Here is a 26,849-nt window from a genome sequence, read left to right as displayed (position 1 = left end):
AAGTGTGTTGTAACCCACGGAGGTGTTTTCCTCCAGCAGCCCATGGTTGATGCTGGTGGGAGGTGCCAAGCTGCAGAGCTTGAGGATGTTTGTCCTCTTCCCACCTCCACGCACGTGTGAATACACACAGTCACTGCTCCACCAGTGGGAACAACGTGAAAGTAACTGGAAGATGCAGACTGCAGGACATGGGTGGCATAGTGGCAGGCTGTGCTTTGGGAACTGTGTCAGGAAAATAATAGCTCAAACTAAGATTGCACAGACCTACCATGAATTCGGGTATCTTTCAAATTTCTTGGTGCTGTGCTGAACACATTGATGCCAATATTTCCTATTTATTAACCCATTTCCAGTAAATTCTGTTCAAATCATATTTTCATGTTCTGTACTCTCACATACCTCAGCTCACTTATTTGCTTGCTGTTCTGTTAAACTTTTTACTAGGAAAAGCATCTGAATTATTGTAGGAAAATAATGGAAGCGCTGTGATAAGGTGTGTTTCTCAGTCTGAAAGCTATTTTGTATATTACACTGACTTTTCAATTGTGATCTTCTCTTAGCACAGATTGAGCTTTCAAACAGTCTTCTTTATTCCTGTGTTTAGTATACTGTAGTGTTTTTGTGCTTTCACCTCTGTTGTAATGGTGCTGTCATAACTGTGTCTGCAGTCTTTTTGAGACAAGCTACATGTAAAGATCTACTCCTTAAAGTCACGAATACTTATTTCTGTATAGCTTGTTTCTTCTACTGACTTGAATGATTTTATTAGTGATTTCCTTCCTTCCTCTCTCATTTCCCATCCTGTTCCTCAAGAAGGCAGCTCTGAATCTGGAAACAAAACAAAACAGAACAGTGTTCACCCCCCTCATCCTGCCCTAAAGTCAACTAACAAACCCTGAACCCGTGTGCTTGGACATCAGCCTAAGTGGCAATAGGCTTGTTATCAGAAATGCATGCAGTGTTTGGCATGTCTGACAGCCTCTCAAGGTAGGTGGAGGTCCTCCGTGTAGAGCCTTGCACTCAGCAGGTATCAGTGGAGGATATGGATATATATATCCATGTACCAAATGGAGGAGGATCACGTTGATGCTGCGGACCCCTTTGGCTGTGCTCCTAAGGTGTGACTTCTTGTAGCAAGCAGCACTAGCTTACAGTCTCGGTGTAGCTGATCGTATTATCTGTAACCACGTGCTAGTGATGCCTCTGTGGGCTTCTCAAAGAGAGCAAGGTAATTTGTCCTCTTCCATTTTTTTCTTTGCTAATGACATCTTAATTGTTTTCTGGAAGAGAGTACATGATTGGTTTTCTGCTATCCTGAGTGCCCGCAGAAGAAGAGATGCCTGTGACGGGTTGCATCAGAGGAGCAGAGTAAGGGAGCAGGATAAGAAGGGTTTTAAAGCCTTTTCTGGCTCTCAAACAAGTCTGCCTCTCATATTGGAAGAGTGTCAGTATCTGAAAGGGAAGGATCTGTGCCCTTTGCACCCTGTGAAACGCTCAGTTTTCTGATAGTTCACTGGCTATTGCTGCCAGCCAGTCATCAGCTATGAAAATCTGCAGTGTCTCCTCATTTTCTATGTTACCACCCATGCAGGGCAGTTCTAGGACATGTGAACTGGATTCACTGTGGCTGATGCTAAGCTGGCAAGCAGGCTGTGGAAGCACGCTTACTGTGCCCCGACTGCTGATGGACATCGTCCACAAGTCTCTGCTTGAGCTGATGTGAAGTGAGACCTCCCAGACACGTCTAGCGTGGGCGATTGTTCAGCAATGACTCTTTTGCTCCACAGATCTATTCTTACTGGGCTGCACCACATCTTGTTACAGACGTAGCTGAGGATGGCTGCTGTTTGTCCATACATTAATATAAATTGGCTACGTGCATCCACCCTGCCTGTGGCAGCAGGCTGCAGTCACTCAGGGACGCTCTCTAGATGGCAACCAGCATGGATTGCGGGGGAAGGCTGCCATGGCTTGCACTGCTGAAAAATACTTGACGTTACGTTTGTTGTTGTTTGGTTAGTTGGTTTTTTTCCTCTCCAAGCAGACACGGTGGCGGGGTCGATACTGAAAGTCATGTGGTGAAAGGGCAGCTGGCAGCAGGCGCAGGGGCTCGGGTTGCAGCCCGGTGGGGTCACCCCGGAGGTGTTCCCATTCCCCTGGGCTGGCCCGAAATGTGAGACAGTGCTGGGAGCTCTCCCGCAGGGAAAAGTGACAGGGCACGTGCCCTTGGGGTTGTAGAGGGGTGTGAAAGCTTCTTCCTCTGCCCTTGTTGCCAGTTACGTGGAAAAGCTGTGTGCTTTTGCATAGTGATGGTGGTAAAACGAGTTGAAGAGTCATAAGGGAAAGTAGCTGCTTTGGGATGTCTCAGGAGCCAGTGCTCGACAAGAGGAACTTCTTGTGCCATGGCAGCAGGGTGTGTGCACATCAGATCTCTGCTCTGCTAAAATGTACATTACCCTTTCTGTACAGACTTAACTGTGGTGCTATCATGTGCAGGTTGTTTACCGAGGTTTACTTGACAGGGACAGGGTTTGAATATCTTCAACAAACCTTCCTTTCTCCTTCCCTGGGGAGTCTGTCCCAGTGCCCAACCACCCTCTGGGTGCAGCACCTTTCCCTAATCCCCAGCCTGACCCTCCCCTGTCCCAGCTCCATGCCGTCCCCTCAGGTCCTGTCGCTGTCCCCAGAGAGCAGAGCTCAGCGCCTGCCCCTCCGCTCCCCTCCTGAGGGAGCTGCAGGCCGCCATGAGGCCTCCCCTCAGCCTGCTCTGCTCAGGGCTGAACAAACCCAGGGCCCTCAGCTGCTCCTCATACACCTTGCCCTCTAGGCTCTTCACCATCTTCGTAGCCCTTCTTTGGACACTCTCTAATAGTTTTGTTTCCTCCTTATGCTGTGGTGCCCACCTCTCACCTCAGGGTGAGACCACACCAGTGCAGAGCAGAGGGGACAGTCGCTCCCTTCAGCTGGCCAGCAATGCCATGCTCGATGCACCCCAGGACATGGTTGGCCCTTTTGGCTGCCAGGGCACACAGTTGGCTCACAGTCAACTTGCCATCGACCAAAACCCCCCGATCCCTTTCTGTGGGGCTGCTTTACACCCCCTCATCCCCCCGTCTGTACATATATCCAGGATTGCCCTGTCCCAGGTGCAGAATATATCTATAGACCTGTAGGGACAGAGGAGAGCTGTCTGTTACCTCATAAACTTCAAGATACATCTTCCACACACGCACAGGATTTCCCAGTGATTCACCTAGTTCCAGTGGAAGCAACTGGTGGGAGCTGCATGGGGTGCCCCGTGCTGAGTGGAAGCTGGGAACAAACAGCTGCTGAAGGCTGCAGCTCCTGCTGGGCTGCTCCTAGTGCAGGTGTTTTCCCCCAGAACCAGGTGAACACAAACAGAGTAACCGAAACTGCCTTTGGAGTTGATTTGCTTTATTTTCCATAGAAAAGAACAGTCAATGCTTGGGCCAGTGTTGTGTGCCCAGATATAGGCAAGCTGCTGGTTGTGGTAGCTTCTCCAGCTGCTCCTGGTGGCCATCTCTCCACATGCTGTCTCTCCACAGCATATCCTCCTAAGGAGAATCATTTCCCATGGCCCTTTTTTGGGTATAAATACATCAGAGCACTAGTCCATATTTTATCAGTGCTATCCCTTCCCCCCTAACTCCCGTTTTTGTTTTTTTGAAAGGTCAAAGGACAAAGCTGCATGATGAGGGGCATCTTGTTTCCAGCATCAGTTGCTTTAATCAAGCCCTGAGAAATTCTGGGGCCTGGGAACTTTGTCATCACAACACAGTCCAACATTTCAAAATGCCAGGATATTTTTGTTTCCATTTTTTTTTTTTTATTTGCTTAGATAAAATACTGCAAGTCAAATTAGGAGCATTAGAAAGATGCAGAAAAAGATGACACTATTGACATGAAATAGTAACCTCTGAAGGCAATTTAACATCCTGGCTTGTCTAGGCTTTATCTGCTAGGACAAATGGCTGAGTTCAAGTGGTCTTTGATTGCACAGGCTACTTAGGCTCAACCCATACACTGTCACTTCTGTTTCTGTGGTTAGACCTCTTCCAGGAATACTGATAGTTTGTTTTAAAGCTGAGATGATTCCGTGCTTTATTTAGTCACCCTGCTTATTGCCTCTTGCACTGGGTTGAACATTTGTATTGCTTCAGGGTGTGCACTTGTTCAGCTCGCGTGCAGAGCACCCACTAAAAATTATGGTGGTGTTTTGTCAGGTCAGCAAGCTGGTGGAAGTAAGTGGCTGGGAAGATGAAAGAGGGAAAGTAGCCCCTTTCTGGCTGCAGCCTGCAGTTAAACTGAATTGGGTATCACGTAGAAGTGCTTGCCTAAAGTCATAGATAAAACAGTGCAGAGCAGGTTTGCTGGTGGGGTGAGTTCCTATGGCTCTGCTTGACTTTTGCAATATCAAATTTAACATCAGGAATGATGGGCATAACAGTGCTAACATCATCAGGTGCATCAAAAATACATGAATTAGTTAGGTTTTCAGATTTTGAAGAAGTGTGAATATGGTAATCCAATTTGTAGCTGAGCATCCAACAAATTGCTTTTACAGATGGAATAAAGTTAAATGAGTATGTTGCCATATCTCCATTAAGGGGAAGGCTCTTTGGCTTTGGTGTTGATGAAGTGTTTAAATAAAATTTACAGCTTTCAGTCAACAAACTTGAAAGAAAACAGGGTTTTAAAGAAGGAGCTTTGGAAATGGTATCCCAAGCTGCAAGACAGGCGTTTCCATACCATGTAACAGGGGTCTTAAGGCTGCACACTGATCGCGTTCATCCATGCAGATCATGGAGCCACGTGAGGGTGCTGTACGTCACCAGCACAGAAGTGGTGCCTACATTATCACACTTTGCTGTGTCTTGGGAATATGAAATAACTTGGTCCCTGGATGTTCTAATTTGCAATGCTTCTTCCTTGCAGGTGAATGGAAAAGGTTCGTTATGGTGTGTTGATCCAGAATATAAGCCTAATCTTGTTCAAGCACTGAAGAAACAGCCTTTTCCCTCAGCACTTGCGTTTTATACTCCACCAGCATCACCACCAAGGTAGGTGAATTTTCTCTTACAAGTGCAACAGTCACCCACCTAGCAGAGGAAATGCCCACATAAGCTGTTGATGTATTGTTACTGACTTCCATGGGAAGAAAAATTGGAGTAGAACTTTGGTGAACTGGATAGACAGGCAGGGAAACTGGCTAGAGAAGAGAGTGTAATGAGCTCAGATCTCCCAGATAGCAGATCATGGAGTCATAGATCTCAGGTTGGTCTCCCAGTCTCCTTTATAACTAAGAAGAGAGAGAAGTGGGGAGGCACTGATTTCATAGCCATGGAGGTCAGGTTTTCCTCCTCTTTCTGCAGCAAATATTTAGTAAACTTTATATTTTATTCTAGATTCATGTTTTTTTTCCCCTTTTTTTCTTTCTTTCTGGGTCTTGTTAATTTTCCATGCCTGCTTCCCCTCCCCCATTTGGGCAGTGGGTTGGCTTTCTCTTAAATATTCTTTCATCTTCCTTCTACCGATGTTTTTTTTTTTTTACCCTTCTATTGTGTCTCGCCAGGGGTCCTGGCTGGAATAACCCAGACAAGAACAATTAATGTTGAGGTATATGCTGCCTTTGTTGAGGGACTTTGCAAACAGGCACTGTTTTTCTCACTGATTTCTAAGAGTCGACTGCTGGTCTGAGAGTCATGGTTTTCACCGAGCCATTTGCAGTGGGAAAACATTTTGCAGTGGGGATGGGAAGAAAAGTCTTTACCCTAAACGTCATACGAGGTGGAATCTGCTACACTTCTCAAATCAAGGCTTCCTCATTTGATGCATTTTAAGATTAGGCAATAGCTTTGAGAGAATTTCAAGTCAGTGTCATGCATTCTTGGTACAGGAAGAGGAATGTCAGCCTGAGTAAGCACTTGGAGGTGGCATGGAGAGTGGGAGGATAGAAAGCAAATAGGAATGCGCTGCTGCTGCTGAGATCAGGATTTAGGTAGGCAAGTGGCCAGTTTATCTAGTTCGGCAAATGATTTGAGTGAGATGAGAGATAATTATGATGTCTGAACATTGCCCTCTGCCTTGCCTTACTGCAAGGAGTTCCCTTAACAAACAGGAGGAACTGGGATTACTGAAGCAGGATGTAAAACTGAGCATTTAGCAGAACTTTCTATGAGTCTCACAGGACGTTGACCCTGGGATCTGACACCACCATGTGAGCCATAGCTGTCTGCAGCAATTGAAGATTCACATAGAAGGGGCTTTTAGGGTTGGGCTTGCACCTTACAAGCTGCAAAAATGGTTGGAAGGGTTCCCTGGAGGTTCTCTCTCCAGCCAAAGGAGCAGGGGATCAAATGAGACTCAGCCTAGGGCGGGCTGTAGACAGCCTTGCCCAGATACGTGTTTAGTGTATCCAGCATGTTCAAGGTCAGTCCCGTGATATAAGCACTGAGGTATGATTAACTTTGTATAAAAACAACACAGTGAAATTAGGTGTAGGGAAGGAGGAGAGATTTTATCTCAGTGAGTGCTGAAGTACCGGCAAGACCAAGACTTCAATTTGAAGCTGTTGGTTTTGATAACTTTTTTCTTAAATGGAAGGATTAATCACACTTGCCAACAGTTGCAAATCACAAGGAAATCCTGGTCCTCATAAAGACACGTGGCAAAACTACCTTCCACTGACTTAAAAACATGATGGATTTTGTAGTGCCTGTATTTGTAAGAACAGTAAAATAAAGCAGCAGTTTAAGACACTTGACTTATTCCTAATGAAAGCTATCTTTTTTCCTTTTAATAACAAAAACACGTCTAAGACTTTAGCTTATAGGCAGAAAAACAATTTTTTTCTCCCTTCCATGTTTAAAAAAAATTGAGTTTAGATTTAAATTCTGGCTTAATTCTGGGGAAGGGCCCCAAGACGTTGGCTTGTATGTGGAGGGAAAGAGGAAGCCCAAAGGAACGGGTGGAGAGAGACTGGGAACAGCCATCCAAATTTAACTCCAGGGCAATGCTAGAATTCAACTGCGAGAGTCTCTGAATTTTTCTGTGGGAGTGCTTGTGTTCATAATTATTTTACAGTGTGTTCGTGGGGAATATACCTATCATTCAACAGCACTCTAAAATAAAATTTAAAGTGTTGCTTTGATCAGAAGCTTTCCGAAACTGTAATCTGTGTCTAGTTAAGTGGAAGCTTGTATTATAGTAGGTGATTGACATGGCTGGTGCATTTTATTTCTGTGTAGCTTGTTCAACAGGTTGGTGCTAGGCCACTAACTGCGTCCTGCTTCTAGTACCTGTATTGTATCACTGCGCTCTAGACGCTGCCACGATCTTCATCTTGCAAATGCCTCATGCATATGCATAGATTATCTTAATCAATACACTAAGTGTTAATTTGATCCAGTAAAGCTCTGTGTATATTGTTCCTGAAGGATCTGAGCTCAAATGAAAGGATGAAGATATTTAGCATCTATTTGTACACTTGACCTGAAGACTACAGAGCCAGCTGTGTTGGGCTGGGTACATTCCTCTCCTTTTGATTTTTTTCTCTTTTTCTGGTTTTGGATCTCTCAGCACTCCATCACCCCCACAAGAAAACATAAGAGACAGTGAACTGGAGTTTTGGATGCTTGCATTGAACTGTGCAAACTGAATCTGCAAACTGTGCTGAATCTTTTTCACTGCGGTTACCCCATTGGAAGAGGCTAAACGTTACTCTCCTTTTCATTAGCTTTGCTTACCAATGCCAGGCAGTCTACATTGCAACCAGAGCTCCTTATGTAGCTCAGATGACGCATCTCAAGTCAGCTTACTTCAATTTGTGCACTATCTCCTTGCCATTCACAGTCCGTACTGCAATGACCCTTGGAGCTGTTACCAATGGCAAGCTGAGTTTGGATCATTGAGGGCAAATCTGAGCCATGGTGGCATTAAGTGGGCATCCCTCATAAACAGCTGTGCAGAGTAGTTGAGTTCAGGGGTCTAAGGTATGCACAGCTGCAGCAGCAGGCCAGAGACCAGTGAAAAATATTTTGTTTAGGATTCAACGTAAAGATGCTATTGATCCTATGAGGTAGCTTTTACAGATTGGGCTTGCCAAAATCTGTTCGTCACCTTTTACAGTACAAGTAGAAGAATTAAAAATGTTTATTGGTGTTTCATGGAATTTTAAAGGTTGTGCACTGTTTTTATTTCATGCATTTCAGTTTGCTAGTACATTTATAATGAACTGAATACTTAGGGCTGGATGTATAGCCCAGCTTTTTGTTCTGCAGTGTGTTAAATGGTACTCTGCCAGACGAAAGTTGGCCTGATAATGCAAAAAAAAAACAAACAACTAACATGACCAGCAAAACAGCCCAGCTTCTGCTAACTTCAGAATCAGCAGATGCCTTTGTTGTTGTTTTTGTTGTTCTTCCCCAGCTTTTTGCACAGCACTATATTTCGTTTTTGCTAATCTCTTATAATCTCTTACCATCACTTCAAAGAACAACAAACACAACTGGTTCTCATCTCTTCTGCTGCTCTTGGGCTCCAGGTGTCTGTGTAAGCTAACATTGTGTTCACGTGTGGGTTTTACACACACACACACTTATATTTAATATCCAGCCTTTATTTGTAGATTTGTAGAAGTTAGTATCTCTTGCCAACAAAACTCTTCCTCAGTGTGTGTGTTGGGGTGTTTTTCCAAGTGCTGCTGATTGCTTCCTGTGCTACATAAACAATGTGTAATGATCAGTGTGTCAGGCCATCTACTGAGGGAAAGAGAAATGGCTGCCTGTTTGGTTTATCCACCAAGATATAGTGTTTTTTGTTTTTTTTTTTTTTTTAAATCTTTCTATGTTTATGGTGTTGTGTATAATGTACTCTGTACAAATTATTCAGCAAATTAGGGGTTGGTTTTGACTTGTTGAATTTCTTTTCAGTAGGTCATCGTCTCCTCACTACTTAACTTCAGTACTTAAGCAGAATCATGGCCGATCCCTCAAAGGTAAACATTAATTTTTTTTTCATTTTGCTCTGCTGTTTTTGCTAGTCACAAGCATATTCTGAACCCCAGCTGATTTTGTGTATGGACCATTTTCTGAAGGGTCTGTTAGATTACGAAAAAAACATATTTAATAAATGCGTGCTTGTGATGTTAGTGACTTGTGTATTAAGTTTAAATCCGTAAGACGAATCTCACATTGTAAAAGTGTTGTTGTTTTTGCCAGCAAGGTATTTAGCAGACACATCGGTCTCAAATATGACCTTTTCTAAGACTGAATTGTTCTGTAGAAAAACGATTAGGAAGGTACAAACACTGGGGTTTCCCTGTAGTTAGGGATGATGTATAACCATTATTTTAACTGCAGTCACTGAAAGGTGGAGGAGGAAGGTTGGATAGGACTGAGTTGTGCTGGGGATGTGACCATGAGGAGTGGTGTGGCTGGGTGGCTGGGCTCAAGGAGTCACACTGAAGGGAGTTTGAGCCAGGTGGTGGCTCATTACTGGTGGTATTGCCCAGGGCTCCATCGTGGAGCCAGTTTTGTTTAACATTTCTATCAGTGATCTGGCTGAGGGGATTGAGTGCACCCCCATGCAGCAATGCGGGGCTGGGAAAGCTTGGCAGGAAAGTAGCTCAGGAAAAAGGGACCTGGGGGGATGATGGTCAACATCCATCTGAACATGAGCTGGCAGTGGGCCCAGGTGGCCAAGAAGGCCAGCGGCATCCTGGCTTGTATCAGGAATAGTGCAGCCAGCAGGAGCAGGGAGGTGATCATCCCCTGTACTCTGCTCTGGTGAGGCTGCACCTCGAGTACTGTGCTCAGCTTTGGGCCCCTCACTACGAGAGATGCTGGAACGTGTTAAGGGAAGAGCAGCGAAGTTGGTGAAGGATCTAGAAAATGAGACATACGAGGAGTGGTTGGTGGAACTGGGGTCCTCCTTCCTGGAGAAAAAAGGAGGGTGAGGGGAGATCTCATTACTCTCTACTATTACGTGAAAGGAGGCTGTAGCAAAAGGGTGTCAGTCTCTTTTCCCAGGAATAGGACTCAAGGAAATGGTCTCAAGTTGTGTCAAGGGAGGTTTAGATTGGATATTAGGAAGAATTCCTTCAGAAAGGGCTGTCAAGCATTGGCACAGGCTGCCCAGGGAAGTAGTGGAGTCTCCATCCCTGGAGGTATTTAAGAGATGTGTGGACGTGACACTAAGGGACACGGTTTAGTGATGGGACTCAGTAGGTCAGGCTGATGGTTGGACTTGATGATTAAGTCTTCTCCAGCCTAAATTGTTCGGTGATTCTGTGGTGATTCTATGATCTCTTCTAGCTAGAGCTAGAACTCCATAGTCCAAGTCATTTCCTCATTTATGACGTTACACATAGCAGACTGCAGGTGTCTGAAGGGTGTTTCAGAACACGCCCATCCCTCCTGATTGTCCTTGTGGCAGCCAGCACTGCTGGTAGTGGACCCGTGGTGACGTGTGGTTGTTCAGCACAGTCATCGTCAGCAGCTGCAAAACTGCACAGCTCGTCACAGCTACACCAGCAGCAGCGTGCAAGCTAAGCAGGGGATGTCCATGTAGCCACTCTTGCAGCTTTTCAACACAGACAAACCCAAAGAGATGCTGCTCCTGAGAAACAAGGGGATTTTTTAATTTTAATTCTGGACACTCACAGGTGGAGGTGCCTTGCTGAGGCCCTAGCAGGAGCAGTTTCCTGCTGAAACCCAGTTTGAATCTCACAATTGGGACCGAGGGCTATGTGTCACTCTCACCTGTAACTAGCCAGCATACTTACCTCTGCATCCCTTGGTTGGTTGGTTGTTATTTTGCCATTTATTTTCAGGGAAACCTTGCTGGAGTGCAGCAATGCTGCCTTCCTGGTGTCCTCTTCCTCAGCCCACTGCGATCCTACCTGCTCTTACAGGTTTTAAGGATTGTTAGAGTTGCGAGGACTTGGCTGTACTTTTGTCTTACGTTCACTTCCCATGAGTTAAAACAGCCCACTCAATTTAAGCTGGAAACGTGTTTGACACTGACAGTCAAATAGAACCAGCAACAAACAGCAGCTGAGCAGAGATGGTTACTTCATTTTTCCATATGTGCTTTTACAGGTGTTCCTCATTTTCTAACATTGTAGTGGGCCTTAGCACCAGAGTGGAGCTAGGCAGCACGCTGGGGTGTCACAGCATTTCTGCAGAAGAAGCCTGTTGAGCACTTGTACTCAGTAATAAAGCTTAATCCACTTAAGTCTTGTCCTTTTCAAAGGTAGTTACAAAAGAAGTCCTGAAAACTGAATTGTGCTCAAATTTTAAAGGGCCAATTCCAAGAAAAAGTGAGCACGTGGTAATTTGTCGTAGAGCGTTGTCCTTAGGGCTCTTTCACGAGGATGGTAAAATGCCCCCAACAAAGCACGGCTTCAGCAGCAGCACAGATACCCCACTCTCTGCTGGAGCTTCAGGCTGTTGAGGCCAGAAGGTTGGGTTTAGTCTTCAGCCACAAAGCAGAAACACTGCTGGGCAGCAAAACCAAGGGTTTTAAAGACAGAGCAGCCACCTGTCCCACAGCTGGTAACTCCCACATCTCCAAACAGAGGCTTTGTCTGGGCTGTGGTGGCAGGGAGGAATCCTTTGCTGCTGCAGTGACTATTTTTTTGGGGATGCTAGTGTGCAGAACCACTGTTTGTAGGTTGCAGTGCTTCATTAATGCGTCCCATTACTCATCAGTTTATCAAAATTTTATTTATATACTGGCATCATTTATTAAAAGGAAAAATCTGTGATAGCAAGTAAGAAATCACACTATTTCACCTTCTGATTACAATAGTGGAGCAAATTAACTGTCCGTATCTTATTTCATATGGAAATATATTTTTTTATTTATTTGGTTTTAATTTTTATTTCATCAGTTGTACTATAAATAGTAAATCATGACCTACGACTTGTCAACTCAGTGTATCTCTGCTGCCAAAAAAAAAAAAAAGAGAATAAAAGAAGTGCAAGTGTGGTGGAATAGAGCTTGAAGTACGTTGATTTTAAAACGATAGAAAGTGAAGACAGTGGGGAATGTGTGTGTTTTGTAGCCTGTGCTGGAAGCAGCAGCTACGTCAGTTTACCACGTTGATGCAAGGTGACAGGGTGTTCTTCAAATTTCTCCTCAAATGGGGTCAGGTTAGTAAAAATTAGGTAAGATAAGAAAATCAAATGGACAGTTCTGCAGTCCCCCTCAAATTCAGTAACAAGGCAGGGGGACTGCCATTGAAAATGAGATGGCTGATGTTTCACTTCAGCAACTCCTGCCTCAGTGGTAGCTGAGCAGGATGGAGAGACGGTTCCACTTACTGCTGACGCTTCCTAGAATGGTGTCTTCCAGCCCAGCTTCTCCACCTCTTGGAGGTTGAAGTAATCCACTCAGTGCAGCAAAGGATAGTGTTTTATGGCAGTGTTTGTTGTCATAGCTAAAAGCACCGCTGTTCATTTAGATCTTTCTCAAGTGCCTGTTTATTACGTAGATCTCCATGCCTTCTAGATGGAGCGGTTCTGTTCCATCTCCCCCTTTGTCTTCTCTGTGTGTTCCGTTTCACACGTTAGTGTGAAAAATAATGCAAAGAGAGCACTTTGTGCTGAGGTTGTAGAAAAGATGTGTGCTCAGTTAATGCTGCATTTAACTACATGCTTCAGCCTTGCATATTCATGGAGTGAGGGTATGAAGCTAATGATTAGGTGCTTTGCTTTGCCGTATGTATAATCTTTCTCTTTAAACTGTTATAGATAAAAGCCACTTTTTGCTAATAACATCTCATGTGGACATTTAATTAATGGTGCTGATTCTTGTCTTCAGCTGTGGCTGAGTGCAGTGTGAGGTTATCATACTTGTGATACCTGACCCTTCTGCAACCATACTGCTCGTATTGTGTTCCTCTTGGATCGCTGTGTCTTAACTTTGTACTGTGTAGGAGTCACGCTCTATCTGAATTCTTACACATTTTCCCACTGCTCATTATTGTAGGCCAGCATATGCAGATAGATATTCTTTGCATATTCTACACACCTCATTTTGTCAATATTACCCGAGTTGTAACATTTTGTGCTTCTCCTTCACAGAATCTGATATTGATGCCGCTACTGCGATGATGCTGTTGAATACTTCCATTGAACAAGGGATGCTAGACTGTAAGTACAAGCCATTTTACTGTTTTCTTTCCTCTACCCAGTTGCTATACATTTTGCTTTAAAGTTTCAGTAAATTAGTGTAGTCTAGCTTGCAGATAGTAAGCGCAGCCAAGAAGCAATTTTGATTATTCTTTCTGCTACCCTTACAGTTTTATAGAACCACTTTCTCTTTTTTCCTTTTTATTTTTTTTTCCAAAATTCTTGCCCTATCCTTTTTGTACCAGATGCTAAGAAGATTTTCTCTGTTTCTCCAGCTTTTATTTGTGATTAGCTGAGGACCATTGTCCTCTGTGGGTGACAGTAACACAGGCATGTTACAACTCTTACATGCTCACTTTCAGCTTACCCTTTGCAGTCAGTCATCCAAAATGTGGTATGTTCTTTTTTAGGCCATCTCATGGGAGTACATGCTTACTGATTGCTTTTGTTTTTAATAGGTGAGAAAGCTCAGCCTCTGAAGACACCTAAGAAGAGAAGCTACGGCAGCGCATTTAATCCTTCCAGTTCGATAAATTTGCAAGAAAATGATTCTGCAGCCACCAATATTGATCCAAAGGAGGATCACAATTACAGCGCTAGCAGCATGGGTTCGCAGCGCTGCGCATCTAGGTCCAGTGTGTCTTCCTTGTCCTCCGTCGATGAGGTATATGAATTTATCTCCAAGAACAGCCATGCTGGAAGCGATGGCAGTGAAGGATTTCACAGCGAAGTGGATACAGACGTTGACTATGAAGATGATCCTCTTGGAGACAGTGGCTATGCATCACAACCTTGTGTAGATACCTCTGAGAAAAGTCAGCCTAGCAACAAAGCACTCAAGGAGTTATGTCAAGAAATTGATGAGGAGTTGAAAGAAGCAGCAGGGTCTCTGCTCCACCTTGCTGGCATCCGAACGTGCTTGGGTTCCTTAATAAGTACTGCAAAGACCCACAGTCACAAGCAAAGGAAAAAATAGTCTGTTTGTCAATGTTGAATATATACATATATTTTTTTTAATTGTGGCAATACTCTTCTACTTTTACCCTTCGCAAGGGAGATCAAAGCCATAAGAGGACTCATTGCTTTTTTATTTTTGGCGCTAACTGTAATTTAGCCATTTATTTTTAAATCACTGCCTAAAAAGAAAGAAAAAAAAATAATCTTCTCAGATTAGAAGAGATGCATGACTTGTGAAAACCTGAAAGCATACTTCTTAATGATCACTTTTTTCCTTTTTTTTTTCTTAATAGTTACTTTTTTTTCCAGATTATGTTTGCTCAGATGCACATTGTGGATCATATTGACATCTCTGCTGGCCCCATGTGCAGAGGTGAATTTTGCCCTGTCTGAGGGCTCCGACTTCCACATCAAGAATTAAAAAGGAGGAGAAAAAAAGAAAGGGAAATAAAATATTCTTGCCTCAGTTGCTTCCTCCCACTTGCCCTCTCTTTGTTTTTCTGCCACAGGTTTTGATGGAAATGCTGGTGAGGCAGTTCCAAGGGTCTGCAGGTTTCAGCCCACCCAGTAAAGTGGCTGAAAAACTGCAGCACTCCCGGAGCTGCTTTCACAAGACGTTGAGTGCCCCCAGGCAAGGAGTATAACCCTTCCTGGCAGAGCGGGTAAGGGGTAGCTGAGGTGGGTACCACCTTCTGCTTTCTTTTTCTTTCCTGCTGCACCCCTACCACCACCTTGCTGCATGCATGTCAGATTCCTGAAGGAAACCAGCTTTTTCTTCTCATCTTGAGACAAATTGTCTTGGGGGGTGGCAGAAGGAGGGGTCATTTCACACCTGCCTTGGGTGCAGCCAGCAGTGAAAGCTGCCATTTGCCAAGCTTGGTGTTGCCCTGGTGTTACTGCCACTGCTGAGTACTTCTGCTAATGCAGCTGTTATGTTTTGCTGCTGTCCCACTGCCACACCAACTCTCCTGCTCCCCACTGACAGAGATGGGTTCAGAGAGTAAAGAACACAGCAGCTTGTCCTATTTCAAATGCGCCAGAGGCGGAGGTTTCAGGTGGCTAGGCTGTGAACAACTGCTGGAAGAGCTCTTTACCCCCCCCCCCCCCAATCTGAAACCGAGTAGAATAGCTTTCTTTTGAATCAGTGAACCCGAAGTTGCATTTTGGGAGTCTTTGGCTGTCTCTACCCTCTGTGTCCCAGATCACCGTGCCTTGTGCTCTGTGAGTCCTTTTAGCCTCCTGCCACATGCAGTGCATCTACAAAGCAAGGCTAGCCTTTGGCCTCTGGATGTAAGTCGTAACTCAGGAGGACCTCTCTGTTTTGGGAAGGAATTCCTTCACAATTCATTTTTGCAATAAAAGAATCTCTTTAGAGTTCCCAGACATCTTTTGGCCAAAAATGCTTTAGTGGTATTATGAACTTTTTTTTCCTCATTTATATTTTTAATTTTAAAATAAGTGATGATTGATGATTTTTTTTAAAGGTTTTCTGTTCAAAAATGGGTATGCAGTTCTGTTGGAGTGGGTTTTAACAGTACTGTAAGTATAAGGATGCCTTAAGTATGTTTCAGAATCGTAGAAGACTATAAAAGGTCATCTTTCCTGTTCCGGAAAGGTAGAGTGATGTGGCGTAGTTTTTAGCTAACACATTAAGCTATTGTTTCCAGCAGGTGTTGGGCAAACAAAGCCGGTTAAGAATTAGAAGTAGGAAACCAATGTCCGCTGTTTTGGTTGTTGAAGACAGTGCTGGATTCAGCCAAAAGTTAACTTTTCCCTAGTGGAGTGTTTTTCTGGCTCTTTGGAGGCCTTCTATAGATCAGTGTTTTTTCTTATTTGTCAATCTTTCCATGAGTACTGCCATAAACTGTCTCCTTTAAATATGAATACAGCCATGCTGCTGAAGGGCTGTTGCTCTGAGGGCCTGGTTCAGTGCCTCTTGAAGACAATAGTGGTGCTCCCACTGATTTCATGGCTGTTGGATCAAGCCTGAAATACCCGAGGTTCTTTTGTAGCATGTTTTGGAATTAAAAGCCAACTTTTTTTTTTTTTTTTTTTTTTTTTTTTTTTTTTTTTTTAAGCACAAACACTAGAAAAGGTCTTTTTTCCCCCTCCCCAATCAATTACTTCAGTTTTAAGAATGAATTGTTTTATCTCTTGAAAGGGAAGAGAAGTGCTCTGATGCATTCCTGCTTCGTGTGAACACCCATTAGTCTAATACCCGTAACAGGACACTTTGTACAGATGTGTATGTCTTCTGGATATCACAAGTGGTGCATTAGCCGATTAGATCTGATATTGGATGTGTTACTGGTGGATAGTACGGGAAAACTCGCTATTTAAAAGAAGTTTAAATGCAGTGGTTCGTAGGATTTTTGGATGTGGAGATGTGAATGCTTGTTGGAACTGCTTTTTGCTCACAGTTTGCTTTTGTATCTTGATGGAATACTGTAAAGGGCAGAGCGTGTCGATGCAGAAAATGAGGATTCAACTACACAGAGATCACAGTGTAGCAGGCTGCAGTTCTGCTCAGTGCCATGATTTCAGTGGGGTGCTATTGAAGGCGGGTGCCATATAGGTCATGCTGGCTTTGGGTGCAGCTTTTCTCTTAACTTCCAATAAAAGCTGGATCAAGATCCAGGTACTCTGGAAACTGTGGTCATGCTCAGCTCCATGGCTTGGGTTTGTTTTGATTTTTTTTTTTGCTTTAGATAACATCTGAGAACGTTAATATTTCTAGGAGTGTGGCTGAAGCTGGTGATAATGGCTTCAGCGTTTCTGAAGGTATGGGACTGAGAGGCTGCCAATGCATTTAATGACCACGTGCAATGAGCAATAACCCCGTGCTAATAAACAGTTAACAGTGAAAGCTGCATCCATCCCTACAGCCCGAGAGAACTGAAAGTCCAGAAGGGGAAGTCACGCACCCCACGCTCTCCGTGCTTTGATGGGGAGGGCAGCGGCTCTGTGCACCTGATGTGCTGCACCACGTTTTCCCCTGCCATTCCCTGCACATTTTTGCAGGCAGCAGCTGCCAGCTCGGCTGTGGAGCAGCCCCTCTTTGTAGTCGGAGACCAGCTGCTGTTCCTTTCACTTTCGTAGCTAGAACTGGGTTTGGGTTTGTTTGCCACCTGAGTTAAGGAGCCTGGTGTATATAGTATAAATGGAATATAATTAAGAGTTATTTTGACTGTTGGGGTTTGTTTCTTTTTTTAGTGACCTATGTAAAATGTTCATGCCAATGGTCAACTCAGATATACTTTAGCAGCAGTGAAAAGGCAACAAAAGTATTGGTGAACCACATTCAATCCTTTAAATACAGTGGAGAAGTGTGTGAGACTGGTGTACAAGGGAGGCTGCTCTGCTTTGGGTAAATTCTGATGTGAATACTGTACAAACCTGTACTGGTCTTTCAGACTCAAATGCTAAATTATTGCTTTTGTAAAAGTTGCATCAAATGTTTTCAAATCCGACTTCAAAATGGAAGTTGCGTGGTTTGCAACTTCATATTAGACGGAAAAGTAAAAGCTTTGGTTAAAGCCAACTACACTCATACATGTTAATAATGGTGTAGTCAAAATATTTATTGAAAAGGTAGAATATTTTAAATGTTGCACCTGCCATTATATCTTAAAGCACATTCTTCACAGCTACCAGTGCCATTATCAAGTCTGTTTTATAAATGTACATTTCTTCAAACTAAAAAGTGCATAATTAAAAGTATTATGTTGCTGCCATATAGTGATATAAAACATTTTATAATTGCCATTTCATTGTAACTATTATTTATTTAAAAGTGAATTGTAAGAATGCTTTCTGATCAAATGAACCAGAGTTGTTTTTAAAATGTTCCCGTTAGCTTGTTTCTAATGTAGCATAAGCAATGTCCTTGGGTTTGTTTAGAATCATTTTGCCAGTAGGTGACCAATTCTAACCCTTTTTCCTCCAGTTTAGTCCTTTACCCATTTTAAAGAATATTTACAGAAGTTTAGTTTTTTGTATGCTAATCTCTGTTAATTAAAATGTTTATAAAGTTTATTTTTACCAAAGAGATGCAATTCATTATGACAAAATATTGCAGAATAAACTTTGTTTTATAACATTTGTGACTTTTCTGCCCACATTTTTCATTCAGATGATCAAAGGGGCTTTTATAAAATAAACGGCATTACAAACAGAAAGCGCTGTGTTATCTCTTTATCAACACCTCTTGGTATTGGTCTTGGTGTTCTGAGAGACCCGTGTTCCCCTTTCAATCTTACACAAAACCGGGTTAGTTTGGGGGGGAAAAAAAAAGGCAAAAAAAAAAAATGTAATTCATTCATTCTTGCCTTGGTTTAGAACATTGCCTGCATGTGGGAGTAATCTATATGGTAACGGGACCTTATCAATTCAGAGCAGGATTTGTTTTCGGACAAGTTCATCCGTAACTGGCCCATAGTATTTGAAGTATATCCTATTAAGGCCAAGATTTAGTGGAACTCGAGGAACATTTTGACATCTTTGAAATTGCAGGAATACTACTGCGTACCTTTTGCCCTCCTGTGAGACACATCTCACTGGGTTTGTTTGCTTTTTTGCAAAACAAATATCTATTTTTTTCCTGATGAAGTACCTGTGATTTTTTAGTTCTGTATCCACACCACTGCAGCTACATTGCTTGTATGATAACTCAAAAATAGCAGGGTTGTATGGAATGGATAATTTAAAGAACATATCCCTTGATAAAGAAAGCTACATAGTTCTCATTTGATATTTTTTCAGTACTTTAGATATTTGTTTACTTTTCTTTAGCTATGATTTATGGGGTCTGTTGCATCTTTATACATTAGACCTTACGGAAAGCATAGAGATGGCAAGAACCTCCTCTTCACCAGCAGGAATGAAGTGCTTGCCATCCCATTTTTCCCTTGTCTCTGCTTGTCTAAGCAGAATTACCAGGAGAATTATCCAGAATTATCTGGAAGCAGAATTCCTTCATTTCGGTGTAGTCCATACCAAGGTTAATTTTCCTGGGCAAAAGCTAGGCTAACCCCTTAACGCTGCTGTAAAGCCTGAGGCTGCACGGTGAGGAAAGCAGGAGGTGATTCTAGCGAATTGTGGAAGAGTGGATCTACATCTCGTGGGCTGAGTCCATCTTGCCGGTGACAACATCAGAGCAGGGAAACAGGATGTGATATGATGCTTTTACCTCTTAAAAGCTAATATTAGTGTCTGCCCTGTTTTTATTCTTATTTTTTTAACAGCTAATGTCACTGGGTGAGTTTCTGTAGGATCTGGTGCAAATACAACAGTTTTTATTGCAGTATTTGAAATATATATGCTAGATTTTAACTAAAACTTACCTTCCTCGCCATACCATTCAGAATCTAAATCACAAATTGCAGAATATATATGCACTGCTAGTGTCTTTGATGTAGTGTTCATCTTAATATACTGGTAATAGAATGACTGCTCTAATTAGTCCAGACAAAATCACAGCTAAGTATCATGTACAAATGACATCTTTCTAATTGTTATTCACTACATTGTGTTAAGAGAGCCTTTAGTTCATTGTTAAATGTCCCAGGAGTGTTTTCTTCTGTTAAGGCTTCGCTGGGAATTGCCCTTTGTCTGGAACCGCAACTCTTGAGCTAAAGCATTAACTGAAGCAATTAGCCAGTTATGCCAGCTGTATTTTAAGGACATTTGTTCACTTAATAGATCAGATTTATTTTTAACAACGAGAGGCTAAATTTGTCACAGAATATGCTAATACTTTCCTAGATCTTGAGCTTCCAAATACCTGTAGGTGTTCTTAATGAGTACTTTGAGTAAATATACATAATGGTGAACATCTGGCATGCTTAATTACATAGGAATATTAGTAGAAGTCCAGCAATATTACTGTGAAGTTTCTTAGCATAATTGGGACATAGAAACTCGTCTGTTTTTACCTCTGCTTGAATTTTTTAGTCTTCAGATCAGCTGGTTTTCTTGTTCCCCCTGCTCTTTGAGAAGGATCTCCCGAAAGCTACCTGCTCCTACAGTTACAAACTTCTTGGAGCTCATATAAGATTATTAACTATCCTCTGCCAGCATTTGTGTAAAGAGCGTCATTAAATGTGTGAGTGTTTATTTTCCCATTGCATCAATACAAAAGCAACCATGCCCCTTGTTAATGCTCTTGAGTTACGTAACAAACCAAGATTACTCGGTTTCTGCTCTGAGGACAGGATCTGCATTCCTCTTAAACACCCTTCTCGTTCTTTAGCTGAATTCCCGTTTGAACTCAGCACGCTGGCACACGCGTGAGGAATTGTAGACAGTTCGAGAACGCCAGTGCTTTTTGTGACCTGGCCTTAACACTTCCCTGCCTTCGCAGCACCACTATCTTGCCTGGTGTGTTCCAGCCTATTAATGGCCCTGATTTATCCTGTTATCAACTCGTGTGTCCGTATCTTTGTTCTCCTGTGTTACTTCCAAACTGTGACGTCTCAGTCAACAGAAAAGGTTGGTAGCTTGAGGCCTGGAACTCCATTTAATGAGATGTGTCCTGATCCTTCATGATCTGTTCTTGTAATCTTTCTGCTCACCAGAAAAGCTCCCTTTTGGCACAGCTGTCTTAGGCTGTACTTTAACCAGTTCCTCTTTCTCCCAGTGGTCTGCAATGACAGGGACTAGTAAAAGCACTTAAAAATTAGTGGCATTATATCAAATGTTTCCCAAAGTACAGTGTGAGCCTAATGCAGTTCTTTCGTCTAGCAAATCAAGGAAAAAAGACAAGCTGTTTCAGCCATGATATGTATTTCATAAATGCACATTGATCCGTTCAGTTTACAATTATCTACAGGGTTGTGTTTTCTGTTTTAAACACAAGGGACAAAGCTGCCTTTGTCTCGTGCCCTAATAGCAGACCCTGCATTTGCCATCATCGCACTTAATCTGAATCATCAGAATGACTACCTTCAACCAAAGGCTTCTCTGTGCTCTTTCAACACCCAGAGAATGACACCCCATTTCTTAAAATTTCATGTGTTTAGCTGAGTTTTGCTTTTTTGCTGGTTGTCATAATTTCTGTTTCCATAGTTTCTTGACTGCCCAAGATCCAATAGGCAGCACACTAGACTGGATTGAATGCACAGTTTTTGCATCCATTCCTAAAAAGGTGGCAGTAATTAATTGGGGGTTTTCAAGCCTACAGTTGCAGTTTGGTCCCTGCCAGACCAACATCAGAAGCACTAAGGAGTTGATGTGCTTTTTGGCTGGCAGGCAGGTGCTTGAAAGTCAATAGATACCTCTATCAACCTCTGCGCAACATTACTTTTAAAAGTCATCATGCCTCAAAGGCTTTTTTTGATTTAATTAAATTTGTATTTTGGTGCAGTAGGACCTCAGTTGTTTTAAATGGTCAGCTCAGCGCCCATCTAACCAAATTTTCAGTTATTTTCAGTAAGGGTACATTTTCTCCTCTCTTATAAGCTTTATGCATTTTTTTTTTTTAATGCTGGTGGTGGCTGCTATGTTCTTAATACCCAGTGTGACCTCCGCAAATTACAGACATTTTCCCTTTCTTTTCTTTTGGTTACGAGTGATTTGAAAAGATTTCAAATCCACCTGTTGGGTTTGACGGTGGTGCACTTGCCCCAATGCCCCGCTGCTGCTGTTTTGCATGAAGAGTGTGAGCCCTTCCTCGAGGCAGGCAACGCGGTGCTGCAGCCGAGCCGTTTCAAAAGAAAAGCCAGATGTCCCCTTAGATGTCCAAGGGGCTGCACAGCTACCAGTGCCGAGTGCATTTGTGCTGCATTCTACCTTAAAAATGCTGCTGCCGTGCTTCATGATGTCACCTTGACCCAATGGCAACCCATTTTCCGTGCGCACAGCGCGAGCTCCCCAGAGAAGCATCGCTGAGTGACAGCAGCATCCCATGCAGCCGCTGCTAAGCAACAAGATTCAGCTTTCAGCAGGATCTAATTTTAAAGTATTTAACCCTAGATCTGTCAAGGCTCATTATTTCCAATGGGGTTTTTAATCACTACTTGTTGGCGTCCTAAGAATTCCAGGCTTCGGAAATACCTTGGTTCTGGTGGCGTCGCTGCTTTATTTATAACACGCAGCACCTCACAGCCAGGAGAAGCACGAGCACCTGGGGTAGATCTTGGTATGAAATTTCATTTTGGTGCTGATCTGTGCACAGAAGTAGTGGCTATGGTTGGGGTGGGAAACAGAGCTTTGTCATTCTGCGAATCTGCTTTCCTTTGCTGGCTTGCACAAGTGGCTTGCGCCTACCTTCTCTCTAAGGAATACTATGTTTTGAATGAATCAATGCTTATGGATGTGTAGGTGCCCATAATACTGAGGCTTTAATTTTTAGTAGTATTATGTGTCCTCCTCCTATTAGCTGAATTTCATTGAGGTTAAGTAGCCTGTCTTCTCATTTAAAACCATTTCAATGAAGTGCCCTCATTTTGAAATTTGTTTATTTATTTATTTTATATTGGAAAAGTAACTCTCTTAAAAGATTACAAAGAATATTTACAGATCATTATGAAGTGCCAATTCCTTTTTTTTTTTTTTTTTTGGAAACTGTTTGATACATTTTATTTCTGTCCAAAGTGTAGAGGCCTGAAAGCCTACTCATATTTTACAAAAAATGGGAGTATTTCTAACTGTGCCATCCCTTGACTAATTAATACATATCTCCTTGAACGTGCACTCCCGTTTGCTGCTAGCTTCTTAAAGGCATGTGATATTTCACTCAGCTGAAAAAATACTGCTTCTACTGTTCAGTATCAGAGCCATGAAGAGAAGAAAAAACATTGAAGACTGCACACACACACACACAGAAATTCATAAAATGTAGTAAAATACAAAGAAAAGAAAAGGATTGTGTCATTTATATATTTTTTAAAAAAGCTAATACAGGCCATCTCAGCCTTGCAAACTCCCCTCAGATTCTTCTTCCTCCTATTGTTAAGATTCAGAACTGACACCGTTTGCTCCTTGTGCTGTTTCTCCTTTCCAGTTCATACTAACACGCACAGACAAACCTGTCCCTGCCACAGCACTTTTTCCAGCAGGCAGTTTGATCATAACGCACCCCTGCTGCCTTTCCATCCTCCTGGGGTGTCCCTATTCTGTTTCCTCAAGTCCACGTTTCCCATCCCTGCCTGTGATGAACAAATAACTGTTTATTATGCTCTCCTTTTGCACTGTGTTGTGCCTTCTCTTTGTGCAGTGTCAGTGATGAACTCTGCTCCCCTGTCCTCCATGTCTCTTCTTTTTCCACACAAGTTTTTATGTACCGAAGACCTGGTTTTGGCTCATTCCAAAAGCCCAAATTATTTTTGGAGATGCCATATTTTTTAAGTGCTCATGAACAGGAGCAGTTCTGATAAAAATATTCCCTAAATTACTAGTAAATCTGCCAGATTTCTCTCCTTTCTCTGCTCATGTGTCTGTCTCTGTGGGATTTAGAAAATTAAGACAAGACCATGCAATTTTTGCTACAGCTAACAGCTCCTGGCTTGTTGGTGTCACTCACAGGGGGGGAATAGGGTCTGTTCCCAAAGGTTGCTGGTCTTTGTCCACAACTAGTATACAGGAAAGGGTGTTGACTTCTCACTTCACAGTCTTCATAATGCTCCTTCTCAGTTCTTTTATTTTTTTTTCTATGAAATTGGTTAGTTTGGCTCTCTGGAAATAATGTACATTGTCTTTAATTTTCTTTCTCCGGTAAATGTGCAAGACTCTAGAATTCAAGTGCAAGTGGTCTTATTTGTTAAACTTTTGTTATGTTTAGCAGTTCATACTGGCACCAGTCCTTCAGGCTCTTTTCACAGAATCACAGAATCACCTAGGTTGGAAGAGACCTCCAAGATCACCGAGTCCAACCTCTGACCTAACACTAACCAGCCTTCCACTAAACCATATCGATCAGCTCAACATCTAAACGTCTTTTAAAGATCTCCAGGGATGGTGACTCAATGCCAGGACAAGAGGCACAAAGAGGAACACAGGAGGTTCTGTCTGAGCATCAGGAAGCATTTTATTTATGTATTTTTTTTTTTTTTTCCAGAACAGGCTGCCCAGAGATGTTGTGGAGTTTCTCTCCTTGGAGATGTTCAAAAGCAACCTGGACGTGGTCCTGGACAACCTGCTCAAGGTGTCCCTGCAGGAGGGCTGGGCCAGATGGCCTCCAGAGGCCCCTTCCAACTTTAACCTTCCTGTGATTCTGTGAAATAACAGCAAGGATTTGCTGTGAAGACACAAAAGTCGCTGCTGTTGCACCCAGGGCTGGGATGGGCTGTACTGCAGTGGAGCCCATCTCCAGGGAGAAGGGTTTGAAGAAAACTTGCACAAGCTGCAAAGTCAGCTTGGAATTATCACAGGCAGCTGCTTGCTCAGTTTTTCCATCTTCTTGCTCTCAGTAATTTCTTCCTATGCAAAGACAGCATTCCCCCAGCCATGCACACACCCTAGATTTGACTCAAGCTACTTATCCTATGGGCTGAGAAGGGACGCAAGAGACAGAGGGATTTGTTTTCACTGCTATTTTTAAATGCTACATAAATGCTGAAATTATGATAATGAAGACTACAAATAATGAAAAAAAAAGTTCTTTGAAGTGCATTTCTGTACATGTATTTTTTTATTTTTTTTAGTACTTGGCTCTTTTTGATTTTAGCAGAATAATCAGATTTTGAGAGGTGAAAGGTTATAATATAACAAAAGGCTTGCTACAGAGTCATCATGAGAAATAATGAGTGCGTATCGTGAGCACATATCCTGCTGTTCATACTTGCCGTTGCTAAGATAACAGAAACAAAACAGCAGTTTAGGGTGTTTGCAGCTTCCGAGGATGTGGTTTCTGCATTTCTTGTGATAGTCTGATGACTGAAGATGGCTCCCTTCCAATCATTTTTGAAAATTTTCCAGACCTTAGAAACCCTTTTGTTGAGAATACTTGTAAGCATGTAAGGGATGGCAACAAAGTTTATTTTCCCAAAGCACAGAAAACATCCTGGATGACTGAAAATATATTCTTTGTTTGTTTCTCTGTCTGCACCTATTCACAGGATATGTGAAGTGCAAGTTATGATTAACCAGACAGCACTGTTTGAGCAGAGAAGGGAGGACAAATGAGCTTGAAAGGAGAGCATACCAAAACGACCACTGTAATTCCTAAATCAATTATCTGTCTTGAGACACCACCTAGAATTCAACACCCACTGGGTAGAGATGTAAGAAAAGGACAACCTCTGATCCACTGTATATTCTTTGCTCTCTATTCTCCCCAGTGAAGCCAACAAGACAAGCAAAAATGCCATGACCCTGGTAAGGGTTTGTTTTTTTTTTTTTGTTCAACATGTCATGTTTCAGCTTGCATCAGTTTCTGCTGGCGTAATGTGTTCTTTTATTATGTGGGTGGACCTTGCAGAAGACAATATTTTGGCGGTCCTGTGGCAACCATGGCACACTGCTTGGCATTCCACTCGGCTGACCTCTCTTGCTCTGATCGTCTGCTGACAGGATCGGTCGGTCCTTTGCAGTCACGTAGCGGGTCACTGACGGGTGAACACTGCTGCACCACGCTGCAGCTACGTGCACTGTGCACCTCTCTGGTGCAGGGGCTGGACAACCTTGCTCTCTAGGCAGTGGTGAGTACTAAGAAAGTGCTTGAGAGGGAACTTCACAATAACGACACTTCCCCTTCTTACAGCTATGACAAATAGTACCGCAGTTGCACCGACAAATCAAAGGATGAATCTGATAATTTGCTATAAGGAAGTAAACAATTAAACCTTTTGTAACCTGTATGCTTGGTGAACTTTGACTCAACCTGTTTACCAAGCACCACCCCAGAACATTGATAAATTACAACATTATACATTGCTAACGTTTTATTGGACTCCAGGATCCATGAAAAGCTGGTTTAAAGGCAGGACTTTAAAATACAAGACGCTGGCTTGGTGGTGCTCAAAATACATTGAACTAGACATGTTTCTGATAGCCTAAAAATCCTGCAGTCAGCCTTACAGCCTTTAAGCAGTAAGAGCACCCATCTTTTGCTCCACTCAGTCTACTTGGATTTTAAGAAGCTGGCATGACCTCCCATGACAAATACCCTATATAACATACGTTTGGATCTGGCCATTCTAGATGGTTTCAGGTAAATAAAGTCCATATTATTCCACCCTGAATACAGCCGCCCAGTAAGAATCGCTGTTGTACTCAGTGTGGAAACAATTCACAATATGCACTCTAACTCCCTCAGCATCGTTTCCGATCTTTCACCTGTAAAACTTCTCTGCCAGCATTCACCGCACCAGATACAAGGAAAAAACTTCCGTCACAAAAGCATCTTTGAACACATGACAAAACAGGAGTACTGTGTTTTGCAGTGTATGCTCAAAGCAATTCAGTCTAACATTTCATGAAAGATACATCCTAGAGCATCAAACCTCAAAACACAGACTTAGAATCAATTATAAATGTTTTTAATAATTTTCTGTTATAAAAATTACCACGCTGACATGTGAAGACATCCAATGTGAGGTGGGCTGTTATTAATCCCAGTATGCTGAACAGCGATTGCAGTGTGCTTCCAAATACTTTCTTAGGAACTTCTGTAGGGAGTACTACTCAAAATGGAGTAGAAGGAATAGTCTATAATGGCTCTGCTGTTAGAGCCTCCTTATTCCAGTATAGCTATGTAAGATCATCTGGTCACGCAGAACAGCATCAAGATCATTTGGA

The 26,849-nt window shown here is 42.7% G+C and overlaps 1 protein-coding gene across 2 annotated transcripts in view; it reads left to right on the top strand.

Moving 5' to 3' along the window:
• FOXN2 (forkhead box N2) overlaps window positions 1–18,288 on the top strand; it is a 31,813-nt gene extending 13,525 nt beyond the window's left edge. Inside the window, exons 3-6 of one of the 2 annotated variants that reach the window (XM_082756542.1) lie at window positions 4,957–5,081; window positions 8,955–9,016; window positions 13,110–13,178; window positions 13,616–18,288. In XM_082756542.1, coding sequence (XP_082612668.1) covers window positions 4,957–5,081; window positions 8,955–9,016; window positions 13,110–13,178; window positions 13,616–14,133 — 774 coding nt within the window. In that variant the 3' untranslated portion in view covers window positions 14,134–18,288. Of the gene's footprint in view, window positions 1–4,956; window positions 5,082–8,951; window positions 9,017–13,109; window positions 13,179–13,615 lie in introns of both variants that reach the window. The other variant, XM_082756541.1, reaches the window with a different exon arrangement.
• Window positions 18,289–26,849: the final 8,561 nt, after the last annotated feature.

Source organism: Aythya marila, assembly GCF_965140915.1.
Source record: "Aythya marila genome assembly, chromosome: 3".
Taxonomy (NCBI): domain Eukaryota; kingdom Metazoa; phylum Chordata; class Aves; order Anseriformes; family Anatidae; genus Aythya; species Aythya marila.
The sequence above is the reverse complement of the archived record's forward strand: the minus strand, read 5'-3'. Positions and strand labels throughout refer to the sequence as shown.